At 46.4% G+C, this 18,420-nt stretch overlaps 1 protein-coding gene across 3 annotated transcripts in view; it reads left to right on the forward strand.

The window, feature by feature from the left end:
* The first annotated feature begins 1,056 nt into the window (after positions 1-1,056).
* CKAP2 (cytoskeleton associated protein 2) overlaps positions 1,057-18,420 on the forward strand; it is a 223,050-nt gene continuing 205,686 nt past the window's right edge. Inside the window, exon 1 of one of the 3 annotated variants that reach the window (XM_086935045.1) lies at positions 1,057-1,324. In XM_086935045.1, the coding sequence (XP_086791171.1) occupies positions 1,306-1,324 (19 nt within the window). In that variant the 5' untranslated portion in view covers positions 1,057-1,305. Of the gene's footprint in view, positions 1,325-1,702; positions 1,904-18,420 lie in introns of those variants that run through there. The other 2 variants (XM_086935043.1, XM_086935044.1) reach the window with 2 other exon arrangements.

Consider the following 18,420-nt stretch of genomic DNA (forward strand, 5'->3'; position numbering starts at 1 on the left):
TGATGTGTCTAAGGTTAATGCCTCCATCTTTAATTTCGCGTCTAAGCTTGGCAAAAAACCCACGGCTGCTATGATCAAATTATATGACGCAAAATCTGTAGCAACCGCAGCTTATGGGAGTGAGCTCTGGGGCTATATGGCCGGGGATCAACTTCAGATCACAGAAAATAAGTTTTATAAACGACTTCTGTGTGTTTCAGCCTCTACTTCTAACTTTATGGTGCATGAGGAACTAGGAGTGGGGTATTTGAGCGATATCCTGTCCCTACGACCTCTATCATGTTGGCTGAAAATGTGGTTATGTGAAGAAATCCCCCTTACACATTTAATTGTGAATGATTTCCTAGCCCTTGAGAACGCATTAGGCTCCCCCTGGTTGAAGTACTTAAAAACATGTTTTTCTGAGTTGGGTCGCCCAGATTTATTTGAAAATCCATCAGGAATTGTAAAGGCGGACATTGACCTAGTGAAGCAGGTGTTTACACATCGCAAGATGGCTGAGAGGGAGGGTGCCGAGATACAAAAAGTCAGCGTGAGGAAATTTATTATGGTCAAAACATGTTTGACAACTGAGCCTTACTTACTTGGCACTTTTAGCACCCATGACAAGTTCTTGCTTACAAGATTTAGATTCAACCAGTTTCAACATCTGATTATAAGACCCAAAAAGGAGAGCTTCTGGAAAAAACCTTCGTCCTGTGGCTGCGACGGAAAGTCTCCACAGGACATGATGCACTTTATGTTTTTGTGTAAATATTATGAATTCCCCCGCAAACGCTTTTTAATTGCCCTTTTAAAAAAAATGAATTTTAAACAGATACGACCAGCCTTTTTATATTTACAATTACTACACAGTGAAAGTGTCCTTCAAGTTCTTGAATTTTTAAAACTGGCTCTTAAATTGCGTCTCTGTCTGGATCAATGAATGAATTAATGTATGTAACTTTTTTTCTTATCTGGACTTATAATGAAACTTGATGTATGTATTGTTTGTTTTTAATGTACTTTTATGGTTGAAATACACCGAATAAAGTTTCTTTGAATTTGAATTTGAATGGAGTAGAGAGGGCGTGTCGAAAAAAAATCACGGCGGCGTCGCACTGAACGAAGAGACGGGTGTACAGGGAAGACATTATTTAAAAAAATGCTATCGGACAATATACAAACTGAACTGCAGAAATCTAGCAGTTTGTGGAAGTCTGCCAAGCTCAGCCCTTCTCAGCTGTTCTTTCAGACGGTAGATTCGAAGGAGGACTAAAAGTGAATGCCCGTGAGATCGTAAACAGGCCAATTGCGGCAATCTTCATGAATACGTGCTTACTGAGTAAGTAAAGAAAACTATGCACTGGAACAACCAAAAATAGACATAATTTATCAGTAAAAATTTAATAATTCGATGTAATTTTTACTCTAATCTTTTCTGAAATAATTCGTATATAAAACATTTTCATTGCATTTCTTTACATTTTTCATCCTTGTTGAACTGTTGTTCACGAAAAGCAGAAAAAAATGTATTACTATTTCATTCCTGGTTTGGCGTTTACCTCTGATCACTAACCAAATCCTCTTCCAAGATGGCCGACTCTTTTGCTAGTGCCAACGAATGTTTATCGTCATTTTCTCTCTTTCAAATATTAGCTGGAGTTCAGCACCGAGGTCAGCACAATCCAGTTTGCTTCTAAATAGTACAATCTGATTGGTCGCTTTGGATTCTAACCTAATGCCTGATTAGCTGTGTGTGAGCTGGGGCGTAATTACTCTAAATTCAAACTGCGGAACAGTGCAACGGCTGGGATTGATTTGTCAATTTCATAGTGCAGTATAAGAGAAGGATCAGTCATGAGCTCTGCACTGTTTTCTGTGTCGCGGCAGTCCCTTAGCCACCGATTCCTGTCGGGACGAGGTCAGTTGGTGTCTTTTTCACTGGTGTCATCTGAATTTACGAATTGCGGTTGTAGCATTTGTTATGATTGGGAGGAGTACCTGAATGCAGGTATGAAACATGTTTTAGGCAGTTGAATATTGCTACCATTTGCTTCCTGGAGTTAAATGACTACTTGCAGTTTAAGGTATTGCATGTTTAATTACGTGAAATCGCGTATTTTTTTATCCTGCCTATATGGAAGCATTCCATATTCCTGGTTTCAAAGCGTAATTTATTGCAAAGTAACACAGGCTTAAGCTCATGTATTCTCGGTACTGGTTGTTGAAAAGCCCGACAGGTTTGACACGGGGGCAGTTGGTAGACACCTGTGCGGACCGGACCCTCTGATGTAATTTGAGAGCAGGTGTATGCGCGGTGTTCTCGAAGAATGCATTCTGTGCATGGGATAGCTGGTGAGTGCTGATATGAGAGCGCAGCTGAGATGTGCTCTTCTCGAGGTGGGCGTGTAAGAGAAACGTTGTTGTGTAATATCCGCTATCACAGGGAACACGTATTATCCCGTGGGTTATCTTCGGAGCTTTATTTTCCGAAGACGACCGGAGGGCAGGGTATGAATCCTGATTCTAAGGGACATAACAAACGACGCACAGCACTGCTAATTTACAGTTAGTATGTGCGAATTGAGTTTCATTGAGCAGTTGTACCTCTGGAGTACCGCAGTTGTCTGGATTTTTACATCCAGACTCAGCCCGTACTTAGCAGATTCTGTAATGTCTTTATACGTCAGTTTGTTTCGTGACTATGCATGGATGTGAAAGTGTGTTGTAACTAAAATGCAGTGTCCATAAAAATAAGTGACTCATTTAGTATGTGCCGCCCACCCCCTGCCACTGGCTGCATACAGAACAACGCCATTACGAACTCTCTGTAGATTACAGGGTATGCTTGCATTCAACTACAGTACAGTGCTCGTATACTGAACCTATACCCGCTGGAGAGAGAATGATCTACTTTAATGAGGCTCTATTAGTATTCAAGAAACGTTGGGTTGGAGGAGGAGCAGTCAACATATGCATCGTCTAGACTGTTTCAAGAAAGAATAAGGCGGTGCAATCAGGACCCCCAGCCCTCCCCTCCATTTGTATGTTCTTCCAGTAACAGAGAGCCTGGCGGCTCGGGTATTTTATGCAAAACTCTAATTGAATAATTTTGAACACTTTCTCCCGAAAGCAAATGTATGCAGCAGGTTTGCCTGCTCTTTGCACGTGGAAGGCTGGCACCTTATCTTATAAGTGTTTGTTTACACACACTCTTTGGGAAATGCCAGGACTGCCTTGGCCCAATTTGCTGGAGCATTCAAGTCCTTCAATGCTAGTTTGAGAACTGGTGGCCTGCTGCATTGTATGCAGATTGGTTCGGATTCTGTTGACACAGCAGAGTACCTGATGGGTCAGTCAGTCAAAATTCTTTATTCGATTATTAAAAATCATAAAAGAAGAACGAGCAAAATACATAGCAATTCATCAGAGCACAAATTCATACATGGATTTACATAATCAACATATTTAAAAATATATATTTAAAAAAAGATTTTAAAATTACAATACACACACAAAATATATTATACAAATATATTTAAAAAGTGTTAAAAAGAGACTCTCCGGGAGACAAAGAATTAAAAATTGGAGTTTAAGATGGGAGGCATTATTCAATGGTCAGTAAGGTGCCTAACTCTAGTGCGGTTCTTATTTATCCGAGCTCCAGCAACTAAAAAGCTAGCGACGTAAAAGGCTACTTTCATTAGGAAGGAGTTGCAAAAACATCAGGGCTGGTTTAACCTGAGTAAAACCTTGATTACGCAGGGTTGGAAACAGATATTTTTTTCTAATATCAGTGTAATGTTCACAGAACATAATGAGGTGTGTCGTGTCCTGAATAGAAAAGTGGTCACAGTCACATGGTTCAGCATCATCAGGTCTACTCCAAGTTTTATAATTGCCTAAAATAAGATGGATCAGGTCAAAACAAAATCTTGTTAAAAGGAAACGATGGTATGGTTTAGTTACCAGGAAAAGGTATGGTTCTATTCCTGGGCCAGATTTCAACATACAATGTTTCCTTACCGTGGGTTTACTTAACTCTATAGCTTCCCTCTCCAAGACATACAACTCAGTCAAGGTATTTTTTACTGTTTTAAGATCATCTTGAGTTATTAAGTCTGGGGAAGAAAAAAGCTCCGGGCGACCGGCAAGAGTCAACTGTGTTTGTACAAATTTTATCCACGGAATATACAAGGCTCTATCCAGGGCTAAACAATCTTTTAAGATGATATGATTTAATGTGAGCTCCTGGTTGAGCCAGGTTTTCATCCATCCAATGACAGGGGCTAATTTGAAAGAGTCCATTATATAGCCCAAACCTAGCTCTGCGTGTAATACATAAGTGGGAGTCGATTGGGGGACCGAAAGCAGAGATCTCAAGAATTTGTTTTCTACTTCCTGGATTTTATCGTGGCTAGTATACCCCCAAATAGCAGAGCCATACTGGGCAATGGACACACATTTTGCTTTGTAAACTTTGATGATGCTTTCCATGGGACGGGCACCTAATTTCTTAGCAAAACCGAGCAACCCTGCAGCCGCTCTAGCAACAGCGTTGCTTTTGACGGAGTGCTGAGGGCCCCAAGTGCCCTTTTCATCAAAGGTCACACCTAAATATGGGAAAGATGGGACTCTCCTAACCTTTCCCTGTACAATAAAACGTTTTAGTCTTTCTGATAGGTTCAGGTGTTGTCCTAAGGAGCCCATGTGTTGAATCTACAGGATTTTGGGGGATGTCCAGGTAGTTACTGGAAAAGTCCTGATCTGCAAATATGTTGAGGATAGAAAGCAGATCATACTTTCAAAATGTAAGTGCAGTAGAGCCACTGCTAGGGCGTCTCCTATTTAAGTAAGTAAAGTAGTTCTTTATTGTTGGTTAATTAAAACCATTACAATATATACACTGCTAGAGCGTCTCCTATTGATTTCCACCAACTGTATGTGAGGGTTTCATCAGACTAGTCGCCAGTTCCACAAATCAACCTCTGCCGCATAATTTTTTTGGAGGATGGTGGTGGACTATACATCTTCCTTCACTCCCACAGAAAAAGCCTGTTCCCTAGTAGTTGCTGTCTACACCATAACGCGCATGTCACCTTCGTCTTTCAGAATTATGCATTATTTAATTCTTTTAGGAAGTGAATTGTTTTGACTGTACAAGCCTCCATATTTCGCTCTTATCTGCATGCTAAGTGTTGAAAACGTGAGAAATCTCGGGGGCTAAGGTGAGTCCAAAAGGGAGGATTGCAAATTGAACAAGGTAGAGAACTTTCTCACAGCCCAGGAGCTTAATTTTACACCCAGTCCATTAACTTTCATTGTTTGATCTTGACAGTTAACTCTGTCAGCTACACTCTACCATCTGGGGTCATGGCGGCCCTGCTTGATTCTAGAAGGCCTTCTAAATTGGAAATATGTTTGAATAGGTTGTCGGTGTTTGTGACATAACAAACTGATTGATCCACTTGAAACTGAGAGAGTTGACTGTCTGATTTGCAGGGTTGCAATCAGAAAAACAAGCATTGGAAATGCAATCGGGCTCGCATTAGGAAAGTTTGAGCTATTGGTCTTATAAATGTTTTTTTTTTTTATTTATGTGTTATTTTTTCAAATCGTTAAATTAATAGTTTTGCCATTTACAATGGCAATAGTTATAACTTTCGCAGTGTAAAGCTCTTTCCTACGGTGACGCCAGGTTTGATGCATGACATTTATTTCATAAATTAAGACTTGTTCTTCTAGGCTTCTCACATTTCTCCAAAAGTGGATGGATAATTCAAATTATTTAAGCAAAACATCTAAGAAAAACATCACAAACAAGACAACACAAAATCGGAAGAAACGTTTCAAACTACCCTTTCTCACAGTGACATTGAACAAGTACAAACTACTTTTTCCCCACATTCATAAGGTAATAGTCTAAATTATTTACAGAAGCTAATGCCACATCAAACCTAGGCAAAACTGGAGTTCAGGCAAAGCAGAAACTTGATAAATCAAGTCAGACTGAATAGAAAAATGCAAAGAGAACGTCCTATGTCCTCGGAGGGAGAAATCAACCATACCGCAGGTATCAATCAACACCCCTCGAAAGAAATCTGAAGAGGATCCTCTCTACAGAGGATTTCTCTTGTACTGCAGTTCTCCTTGGATCACACACTCCACCCGCCATCTAAAAGGTGAAACCATCATCAATCTCCCTGAGAAGTCCATTACTGCATACTAAAGACTCTTTTCTCTTAGCTATCAATATGCCAGGTTATGGGTTAGCAAGATGGACGTAACTGTCAAATTATTAATTACTACAAAACCAATGACATTAATAAACAAATTAAAAATGACTGATTATTATTGGTGGAATGCATGTTGAAGGTTTGCCATTTTTGGAATCGTAATAAGAACATGTGCTATATGTTGGGGAATCAAAAATACTAAGCACTTTGATTCTGTCCACATGTCAAGCAAGAAGATTCATCTTCAGGTCTCTCTCAGAGGTTAGAAATCATCTTGGTCTCGTGAGGGGCTCATTCTTGAGGTCTGAGCGCACAATACACCAATATCTCTCAGTAAATTAAATGAATTTGACCCCTGGACTTTGGTTGGAATGCATTTTTGGTTGACTTGCAATCTCTTGTGTTCTATGCATAATGCTAAATTGTACCTTTCTAGGCAGTCGGCAAAGCAACTTCAGGACAGGAGTAACAGGCCTATTCTATGGTGTGTCAACAAAAATGATCAATAAAACATGCTTTCATATTGGTTTACAGACTTTCCAATAATACAGATGGTATGTTACCATTGCAATGGCCAGGGTAACTTTATATGGAAGACAGAGAAGAGCAAGGAGCCCCAGTAATTCTGGTAGATGGTTGCTTGTGGGTTGAAGGAGAGATTCTTACAAAACACCACACCTAAATTACATATTCGATTCTGCTGCTGGCCATGCACCCACTGACAGGAAATACTGAGTTTTACAAGAAGCCAATGAAAGAAAATAGATAGTCTCTTATTTTCAGGTTTATGATGAGTCTACCACCTGAAGCAGTAGGGTTTAAATACAGGTAGAACAATGGCGTTTTAAAAGCACACTAGAGGATGAGAAATGCGGTAGAACAATAGCGTTTAAAAGCACACTTGGGGATGAGAAATGCGCTGGATAAAAGGAGACACGGCCTGGCGGCCGTGAAACTGAAAGTACGGCCATCCGGCTGTGAATAATTGGGGGATGAGAAATGCGCTGGGAGGAGAAATGCAGAGCGCACGCTGAGAAGCTTGTGGGAGGGAGGCTGGGCTGCCTTTGATGTGGTAATGCGAGGCAGGCTGGTGGCATTGTGCACGCGCTTTTTAGGGTTTGTGCTTGCACAATGGCCTAAAAAGCGCACATGCACTGCATGGAATCGCCAGTGGTTAAACTCCGGATAAGCCACTATAGAGCTTCGCCAGCTAAGCGCAAGCGCATCAGTAGGCGAGCCCTAATAAATAAACCTAAAGTAGGTATAGTGGTAGACTGACTGACTGGCTGGGATTTGTTGTTTGCTAGGAGCCACGCCACGCCACTAACCTCGGACATCCTCTGATTCAGCCTGCTGAACCGCTGTGCTCGCCGGACCCGCTGCGCGGTGACAGCAGCTGCAGCCTGATTGAAAGGGGTATCACCTGGTGACCGGCAGGGCTGCGAGGAAACAGCGGGTGGACTCCACGGACCAGGAGTCCCCGCACGCCAGTTTCCAGCTGGGCTCCTCTCCCTGCCGGCCCCGCCCCCTTGGTAACTCAAGGTCACCTATAAAGAGGAGTGGACATACCCACTGCGCGGGAGCGCGCGGGAGAAGCCCGGGACAAGGGTGGGACCGTCTGTGGCCGTCAGTGGCCGAAGGAGGCCGGGCTGGGCTAGGATATTTACATTTTGTTTTTTGTTGGCAGAGCTATAGTATTCTTACATTGTGGATAGTTAGCAGCGGTCTATAGTTATTACACCGCGCCTTCATACTGATCCCTCCTCCCTGAACATGAGCCATTCTGCTCCGCCTGGTGTGAGTGTCTCTGTTCTGGGTCCCCTGGATAAATTTTTTAAGAAATCTGCTAAGGAAGTAGATATGGACTTACTCCTTGCCGAAAGAAGAGCCGAGCGCAGACGCTCAATTGAGCAGTTAAGGAAAAACCCTCTACCACTTTTTAATAACACTAAAGAACTTCCCGCCCAAGGTCTGAGCGTTATTGATGCTGACGCGACTGATCTCAACCTTACCCCTAATATATTTAGGTTTCCTGCTATCTCCCCGCCCTGTAGTAGTGCCACCTGCGGAGGTCAGCTTGTTTGTCCTCCTATTGATCACTCAAGCATTATTGAAACAAGCATCCCGAGACTTCCATTAGGGAAGTAGAACCAACCCCCTTGCTGTCCAACTTGTCTCTGGTCTGTATTGATCCAGGCGAGATCATTCCTGAGACGAGTGGACTAAAGCCAGGAACTACGTCTGATAAAGCTACAAGGGTTGTTCACTCCCCACCTAGGAAGAAAAGGAGAAAGGGAGGGGTTAAAAGGAAAGTACGTAGCTGCCCCACTCCACCACCACCCCCATCAAACCCAAATATTGAGCCGGGTCCACCTCCAATAGTAGAGCCCCTTCCTTCAGACACACGTGATCACGTTACCCCAGAGTTGGTAACTGTAGGGGTAAGTGAGGTGCCCCTTGAAATCTTGGAGAAGCTTATTAAATCCTACATGCTTCCCTTGTTAGAACGTGTGAGGATTATGGGTGAAAAACTGGATCACCTTGTGGCGACCATTGAATCTACACACACCACTGGCCTGGATAAGAACAGGGGCCCCTCTACCAAATCTGCCGGTTCATCTCTTGCTGCTGGCAAACCATCTAAAAGTACCAGCCAACTCACCATCAATACCACTAAAGCAGTCACCATCTCAAATAAAGCACCGACGGTGGTGGCGAAACCCACTACAACATTACCCCCCGTGACAGCTAACCCCAGTGTGGTAGTCAGTAAATCACTGGCCAAGGGATTAGCACCGCAGACAAAGAAAGGGATGGGTAAACCCGCTGGCGCAAATGGTAAAAAGAAAATACCATTACCATCAAAGAGAAATGTTGAGTTGCCGCCAGACTCACTAAATTTTGTTATTGTCATGACAGGTGTGCCACCAGTTCATGAAGGGGAAAGAGAAAATGACGAAAGTCTAAAAAACAAAGTCATTTTCTGGCTAAAAACAAACGGACCCCTTCCACCTAACCTTAACGGGGATATCGTCACGGTCAGAAGATGTCAGTGGGTTGGAGGGCGCCCTAAGGATATTGAGGGGGACATTGTGATTATTAACTTCAGGGACCATCGGGTTGTTTCTCACCTTACAGATTGGTATGTGGGAAACAACGAGGGAGGGATTTCCACAAGGAATCTAAGTTATTTCTACCCCGAAACTTTGATTAACACTAACAATCAACCTCCTGGTAGAGCTAACAAAATCACCAAAAGCCTCCTTAAATGGTCCAACTTTACACCAAGTTTCCATGTTCCCCACTTTAATCCTGAGGCGCTATATCGCTCTTATATCCAATCCACTTACAACTGCCCAGTACAAACGCCGGGGTGGGCAAAGCCTTATATCCAGCCCTCTGGTCCCCCAACACATCTGGAACTGCCATTTGCAAATAATCCCCCGTTTCCCCTGGCTCCCCCAACGTCTGCCTTTACACAGTTACAGCAGCCTCCCAGTTTATTTTCAGTGAATCCTTACACTATTAGGCCCTCCCACCCCAAAGACCTTTGGAACATCCCACTGAGAAACCTGTATGATCCTCTCTCTGGGCTGTCGTCTAATGATTGACAAACAAGAGAGAGTAGTAACGAAGACCTGTATAATTCGTATGTGGGAGGTGATTCGGGTATCCTCCCACGTACTGTTGCAAGCTCTAAAGGCTCTCTGCGCCGTTGTGAGGAGGGAAACTTAGTTCAACTAAGTGAGCTGGTCTCACCAACACAATCTCTTGCCACACTGCAACCCCAGGTCGCTTCTTCCCTAGGCTCTCCTGCAGTGTTCGCAACACAGGATGGGTTAATAAGCACGAAAAGGAAAGGGGTGTTCAATGAGGTTTCTCCATTCGTTGAATCTTCCCTGCAACCCTGTGAACCCCACCCTATTGATACAATAGTCCTGTGTGTTCAAGCTTGTGTTTAAGGGTACTACTTTGGGATGTTGGAATGTGGCGGGTATAGAATCTTGTATATGTATACCTGACTGGGCTGACTTCATCAGTCATGGTGATATTTGGTCTTTTCAGGAGACATGGTCAACCCATCCAGGTTTTCTGAGCTTCAACAAACCCGCAGTTAGAGGCCAAAGAGGCAGGGCTATGGGGGGCCTCACTGTTTGGGTTCGTCAAACTGTAGGGGTCTCAGTGAAGGAAATTTATTTTGACTGTCCTGATAGCCTTATAGTTAACATGAAATTTAATAGTGGGCTGGATTTTTTGTTGTTTAATGTATATGCCAGAGGAACCCCGGGTGGTCGTGTATCATCCACCCTAACATGTCTAGATGAATTCCTTGGCTCTACCAATTCAGTGGGTCAGGTGGTTGTAATGGGTGATTTTAATACTTGCTTCGAACCTCTAAGCAGGGAGGATGGGATGCTAACTGAGGCCGAGGACATGATGTGGGGTATTCCTCAACTCGAGCTTCCTCCCATTACTAAGTGGTCCCAATGCGCTACTTTTATCAAAGGCCTATGTCTGAATTGGGGGTTGCGCGCCCTAAACGGTCGTACAAGATCGGATAGATTGGGCAGCCCAACATTCTTCAATGGCAGGCATAGTAGTCGCATCGATTATATCCTAGTCGATACATCCCTGTGGCCCTTGGTGACGGACATGGCAATCAGACCACGCCCTGAAAGTGATCACAAACCACTCATCGCAGAACTGAAGGACTTTAGTTTTGCAGGGCCGATTGTGCGACATTCTAATCTTGTTCAAGAGGCCGTGGCACTAACTAATGATATGAGGAGGGTTCGATGGCCAAAGGTTGCTGTAGACGGGAGTGCACGTAGCAAAATAAGAACCCTGGTTTTCAGTTCCCTACGGGAACTAGAGAAGTGTGACGTCCCGAACCGGACAAATCCCAAAATCTTAGACATTCATGCCAGCCTGTTTGCATCCCTAAAGACACTATTTGTTAAAATTGTAGCCAAAAAGGGCTTAGGAAAGACGAGGAAACCTGCGAACTGGTTTGATGAAGATTGTGTCAATTCCCATTCAAACTTGTTTAAAGCACTAAAATCTAGGAACCCAGCCCTTATCAAAACCTGCAGGAAGGCTTGCAATGAAGCTAAACGGAGGGCCAAAGCCGCATGGGATGATGAGCGCTGGGCTCTCCTTGTTGAAGCCTGCGGCTCTGGGAACCTCACGCAATTTTGGCATCTCCTCAAATGGGGACAGTCCCAGGACGATCGACCTAGCCCTGCTTCTGTTGATCAACTTACTTGGGTGTCCCACTTTGAGGAACAGTTTAGGTGTGTTGGGGAGGGGGATGCTCCCATTAGTTGGCCACTGACCTGTGATACCCTTGTGTTTTCTGCCAAAGAGGTTGAAAACGTTCTGAATGCCATCCCTAGGGGCAAAGCGCCCGGTCCGGACTGCATCCCAGCAGATATCTTCCAGCAGGACCAAGACTTATGGGTACCTTATCTACTGTATTTGGCAAACTCGTTGGCTAGGGGTGCAAAGGTACCTGATTCATGGGCTGGTGCCGAGATTTTGCCCATCTTCAAGAAGGGTGATCGGTCGGTTCCCTCCAACTACCGGCCGATCAGCCTTATTGACGCGGTACAAAAGATAGTTTCTCGTCTTGTCCTTTCCAGGGTCCAGGCATGGATTGAGGAATTTAATGTACTCACTCCTCTCCAAGCAGGGTTTAGACCCCACGTAAGCACCCTGGATCAGGCTTTCCGCTTTATGCTTCTACACTGGAAGACGGTCACCCTTGGTAAAGGAAACTTATTTGCGGCATTCGTAGACCTTCGGTCTGCGTTTGACCTTGTCCCGAGGGCTGGGCTCTGGAATAGCCTTCTAGAAATGGGTATGCCTCCCACTTTGGTCCGCATTATAGTTAATCTCCATGCAGAGACCTATGCCCTTGTAAGATGGGGCAAACCTGGTGAGGTGACTAAGAAATTCCCTGTGTCGAAAGGTGTCAGACAGGGATGCGTTTTGGCACCAACCTTGTTTTTTCTATATATTAATAGAGTCACCAACTATTTCGACGGATTTCCCACTGATGCTCCGAGTTTGGCTGGCATGAAAATCCCCCTGCTCATGTTCCCAGACGACACTCTCCTGATTTCACGAACCAGACAGGGCCTCCAGCTTGCACTGTCGAGGTTTGAGAGTTTCTGCAGCGAACATGAGCTCGAGGTGAACGTAGCCAAAACCAAATTTATGGTGATGAGGGGGCACAAACAGGTCAAGGCTAGGGTTACAATGGGGGACACCCCCCTGGAGCAGACCAAGCACTTCACCTATCTGGGTGTTACCTTCAGTGACACCCTCAGCTGGACCCATCAGATTGAGCTCATGACCCTGAAACATCAACAGTTGGGTGGAGCCTTGATTAAGGAACATAAAGGGTCTTTCACGAAGCCCATGTCACCGCTGATGAAGATCTATGGTGGGAAGGTATTGTCTGCGGTGTTATATGGAGCAGGGCTATGGGGTGGAAGTAATCTGGAATCCCTGAAACATGCCCAAAACAAGTTTCTAAGGATGGCAACAGGTCTGCCCCAGTCAACTCCTCTAATCCCCCTATTATTTGATCTGGGCTGCCATTCGGTGGTCGACTATGCTAAATTTCGACCCTTATCATTCTGGCGACGCCTGTGGACAACGCCAGAACTACACCACTATGCGGAAGCTTGTCTGGAGGTAAAAAATAGTCCTGGAGCCACTAAAATTGGTTGGCTAAAAGATCTTAGGGCCACTCTACTATCTTTGGGCCTCATTGAGTTGTGGTCTTCGCCCGAGACAGCCAAATTCCCATCAAAAAATGAGCTTAAAAAATGCTATTGGGATTGGGTGACGCACAACATTTTCTCAAATACGAGCTCGAGCAGTCTCTCTGGACTATTTATGGTTCACAAAGATTCACCCAGGTTAGAAAGGTACTGGGAAACCATTACCAAACCTTTGGACCGTAAACTTTTTTTTCAATTTAGATGTGGTTCTCTTCCCCTGGGGGACTTCACCAAAAAGTGGGGAATGGGCAGTATGGGGCTTTGTGCTAACTGTCAGGGCACTGGGGAAAGTCTTTCTCACTTTTTGTACGTGTGCCCACTATATTCAGCCCCCAGAACCAAGTGGCTCAAACCAATATGTAGACTATTAGGTACCAGATCGGCTGTTGAAGCCTTGAGACTGTTAAAAACTAATCTGGATCCACTTATTGTTGTGGGGGTTGCTAAGTTCCTTGGGTGGGCATGGGTGATCAGATGTAGGTTTATCAAACACATAACAGCGGAGATTGCCTAAACTTTTTGTATGCACTGTGATATTATGGTTATGCACGATACCTTTTTAAATTTTGGTATAGTTCTGTATGAAGTCAACTTGATGCCGAATATTTAATACTGGTTTTATATGTTCTTGTGTATTTGGTTCATCATAAAAGACATAAATACAATCGAATAAAGACTTCTTGAACTGAACTGACTGACTGGCTGTGATTTCTGCCTCTAAGCAGCTCTTTTGGTGGAAGTCTTCTTAAGCATTTGGATTGAGAGCCTCAGTCTCTTTGCAGCTACCTTTTCTGCATTCATGAATGACAACATAACCTTGAGTGTTAGGCCGTCTTCACTGAAGGTAGTTTACATTGCTACATGTCTAAAACTGCTTTTTATTTATTTTTTTAACTCTTTTTATTGGTACTTCTATGATGGTGGTATAAACATGGAGTAAACATATCTGTGCATTATTCCATTTTGCATTCTGTTCAATTTACATTTAAATTTAATAATAAGTAGCAAAAATCCTGTTACTTTAGTGTCAATATTACAGTCCTAGGTAAGTCTGCCAGGCCCCCCAGACTTTCTCCCCTGTTTTGGGGCACCCTCTGCTCTTATATATTGCACATTCTGCTTGCCAACACCAGTCCATATTGGTTACTCACTCCTCCAATGTCGGAACAATGACCGCCCCTCTGTACTTGCCACATTCCTTTTTGCTACCACCGTCGCCAGTGCCAGACATTGTTTTATGTGCCTCCTCCAGTACTCGTTCCCGGAGGTTGCCAGCAAAAACCACCGAGGCTCTAGTGGGAACTCGAAGCTGACAACTGTTGCCATGGTGTCGGTGATTTTATTTTTTATTTATTTTATTTAATGCAATTTTATATAGCGCGAACATTACCCGAAGGTGTCGGGCGCTTTACAAAAGAACCAGTTGCGTTACATAAGGACTTTAGATTACATGAGTTACATAAGAGATACAAACAGAAAAGAATTGCAAATGTACAAGGTGTAAAGTCACTCAAGGAAGAGATAAAAACAGGAAAAAAAATGCACGTTAAAAGTCACTCAAGGAAAAGACACAAACAGAAACTCTAAAATCACATGGGAAGGGTAGGAAGTACAAAAGTCTACTACATATACTAGTGGTTAGAGTTCTATATAAACAAAAAGTAAATTCACACAGGGTTACATTTTAACAGCAATTAGGCTTGGATAATTATATAATATATAGCCCCCCCCCCCAGCAAAAAGAGAAACTATCTAGGGTCATCAGGAGTCCTCCTGATGGAAGAAGGAAGGGAACAAAGGTCCGACAAAATGGCGGGTCCGGGTTGTGGGTGTAGACGGAGAACATCTCAGGCGGAAAGCACAAAAGTCAGGAAAGTCAAGAATCCAGAAGAAGAACACAGAGCAGGATTCCATGGAATAGTCAGAGGGGGGACGCAGCATAGGAAAGGATTCCTTGGCGAGGGACTGGCTGTTGAGATGGTCCGGAGTTATCAGGAGGCATTATTTCCTCTGCAGGCGCCATTTTGGAGTCGGGCAGCGTCGAGTTCGGGGGTGTCAGTATAAAAAAATTATTGACCTGCATGTCTCGCCAGTTTCTGTGTCCGCTGCCGCCCCCAGATAGCTGCCTCAATGCCTACCTGGGCATTCCGCTTCTCTCCCCACGGTGTTCTCTGGTGCGTCGCAACAGATGCGTTTCACTGCCACCCGGGCCCCAAAGCGCCGGGCCTGCGCCTCGTACACCACTCCGTAGCTGCATCGCCCGATCTCGGGCAGTAGAGTGAAGCGGGGCCGGGAAGGCGGTTGAAGGAAGGTCGGCGTCTGCGGCCTCCGGTGCTGCTGCTGCTTCACGCCGGTCTCCGTGGCTTCGGGCTCCTAAGATTATGCAAATCTCCTTTATTGTAACAATGAAGAGGATATAGAACTTCAAACAAAATTCCATTACAGTATATAGAGCATGAGCACACCACCTATTTTCCTTCTTTGTTGCTGCTGCTCAACAAGATGATGATCCACATTTGTAAAGCACGAACAATCACCCGTAAGGGTCTCTAGGCGCTGGGGGCCGTCGGGAAGATTAAGCAAGCTATTGCCCAGAGTCACATGGTGCTGGGCTAACCTGCTGCCGGAGCCGGGATCGAACTGTGATCCCCATATTTCAGCGTCGGTCTCCCTGGCCGCGGCGCCACACCTCTCCCTGATGAGTACCCTCACTTTATTTGTGTTCATACAATTTATTTGTTTACCTGCTTGTATTCGTTTATCACATAACTGGGTCCTATTGACCCTACTGTGCGATATCTCTTGTCTAAAAATGTATTTTTCTTAGATGCCTTGTTCATTTGAACCATAGACTTTTTTTTTTTTTTGTATTTTTCAACTTTTTCCCCATGGGACTTAAGACCCTTCAATTCTGACTTGTTGCGCCTTTCTTCCTCTTACCCGGCGTGCCCACATGTTGTTGAAACGTAATTCAATTTTATCTGCATGCTTCCTCTGAAAGACTCGCTCGCTTACCGTTGCCTGGCATCGCTTTGAGCGCGAGCCAGGCCTGTAAGCCGAAGCACGTCCCTATCTCCATTATCCCGAGCCCTACCGGACAGATCGTCTTGTCTTTGCGGCCGCATCGACCTTAAATCTACATACCTTCGGGTCCTCCCGGCTCCTCGCAGCATGCCATTAGCCTTCTTTTCTCCACCGCGATGCGCATCACGGCACAACACTGGGGAAGAAAGATTAAAGGAAAGGCCATAGGAAACAACCACGCACGCAGGAGATGTGCGTGGCTATATCTGAAAGAGACACGTTAGTGATAGATTCCTTACCTTAGAATATCCCCAGGCGTCAGACTGGATCTGTAAACTTTTGCGTAGCAGTACCCTTGCGCGTCGGTAGACGTCGTCTGCGGCTCCGCGTCCGTCCTGGGCGCCGTGATGACGTCTGAGTACTTAGACGCTGCCTCCGCGTGCTGACGTCAGTTCTTCTTTTTTCCGCGCCAGCCAGCGCAGATCTGGAAAGAGCAGTTCCCTAGTCACTTTTTGACTAAGTTTTGGTGATCTTTTGATCCATTTCGAAGTCTGTACGACTCCGACGGTGCCTGTAGGGATGCCCGGATTCAAGCATTGCGACGAGTGCGACCGTACCATGTCGGTCACGGATCCCCACCGCCTGTGCCTGACGTGTCGACCATGACGACGAGGCCTGCCCCGACTGTCTGGCCCGGAGCGGTCCCGCAGGTGACTCGAACTCCGGCAGTCGGCCCGTGCCGTGTGAGGTCCCGGTCCCAGCCCCACAGGAGGTCGAGGGACAGGTCGCGGGGACGGAGCCGTCACAGCTCTGAGTCGGCACCACTCCTCCGGGTCCAAGTTGTCAGGTAAGCAGCATAAGAAGTCGAAGAGACATCATCGCTCTTCTGACTCTACCCCCCCCGCCCCCCCCCCCCCGCTCCGGGCGCTGCGTCCGGCCCCATACCCTCCGGTCCCTGGGCTGAACGCGACGCCGGAGGAGATTGATCATTTCCTCATGGCCATGAGGTCCCTTTCTCCTTGCCTTCGGGCACAGCGAACTCGTCTGGGGGCCCTAGTGGGTCGGGGTGCTTCGCCGCCGACGCCTTCGGGCCCGGCGCCGCAGGGCCCCACGATCCCGACACCGCCGGTGCCTTCGGGCCCGGCGCCGCAGGGTACAGCGGCCCCGGCGCCTTCGGGCCCGGCGCCGTTGGACCTTCCTCAGGCAATGGAACGTCACTGGTGGACCTTACGACCCCCCCCTCCGGCGCCGTCCCCGATGCCTCCTTTCATTCGGTTCCGACGTCGGGACGGCGCCGATCTCGACGCTGTTTGGAGATTTTAGCTTCTACGAACAGACCTCATACAATTACGACCCTGAATCTCAGGAGATGAGGGATGAGGAGGATTGGGAGGGGTCTGAGGACCCTCTGGCCAGGGAGTGCCAGTCTAACATGGACTGGGCAGGAGACCTTGGGGAGGCCAGTGGCCTGGACACCTCTCCAGACACTGGATTTGTCTCTCCTCCTACTGTGGCTTCGGAGGAGGGAGCTACCTATGGTGTGGTGTTGACAAGGGCTGCCAAGGTCTTGGGCCTTGAGCTCCCTGTCGCGGCCATGAGGACTAACTTCCTCACTAAGTCCTTAAGCCGCAGTCCTGCTCCATGGAGCCTCTGCTGCCGTTTAATGAGGCCTTGACGGACGTTCTTTTGGGCATTTGGTCCAGGCCCGCTACAAGTTCGCCTGTAGATAGGAACGTGGCCAGACGCCACCGTCCGGCTCCGGGCGACCCATGTTTCCTGTCCTCCCATCCCACCCCGAGAGTCTGGTAATCCAGGCCTCTAATTCCCAGACCGCATTCCCGACGGCCCCGCCGGACAGGGAATCCAAGAGGTACGAGAACTATGGCAAGAAGATCTTCTCGTCCCTTAGTTTGGGACTGCGGTCTTCCAACACCGCATGCCTCTTGGGCCGCTACACCCACTCTCTGTGGGAGACGGTGGCGGAAGTGCTGCCAGAGTGCCCGTTGGAGGTACGGGCCAAACTCGGCCAAGCCCTTGTGGAGGGCCGGGACGCAGCCAAGTATTCAATCAGGTGTGGGCTGGATACTACTGACTCACTGGGCAGAGCGATGGCTACGACGGTGGCGGTACGACGCCACGCCTGGCTGAGATCTGCCAATTTTTCGGCAGACGTCCAAAACACCCTTATGGACATGCCGTTCGATGGCCGTCGCCTCTTTGGCGACAAGGCAGACCACGCGCTTGAGCGCTTTTAAGGACTCCAGGGCTACGGCCAAGTCCTTGGGCCTCTCGGCCTCGCGCCAGCAAACGGGTGCCTTTCGCTCCGTTCGTGGCCAAGGAAGGGGCGTCCCCACACGCGCCGCCAGCCACTCGCCGCAAACTGTCGT

Source organism: Lissotriton vulgaris, chromosome 8 (genome assembly GCF_964263255.1).
Source record: "Lissotriton vulgaris chromosome 8, aLisVul1.2, whole genome shotgun sequence".
Classification (NCBI taxonomy): domain Eukaryota; kingdom Metazoa; phylum Chordata; class Amphibia; order Caudata; family Salamandridae; genus Lissotriton; species Lissotriton vulgaris.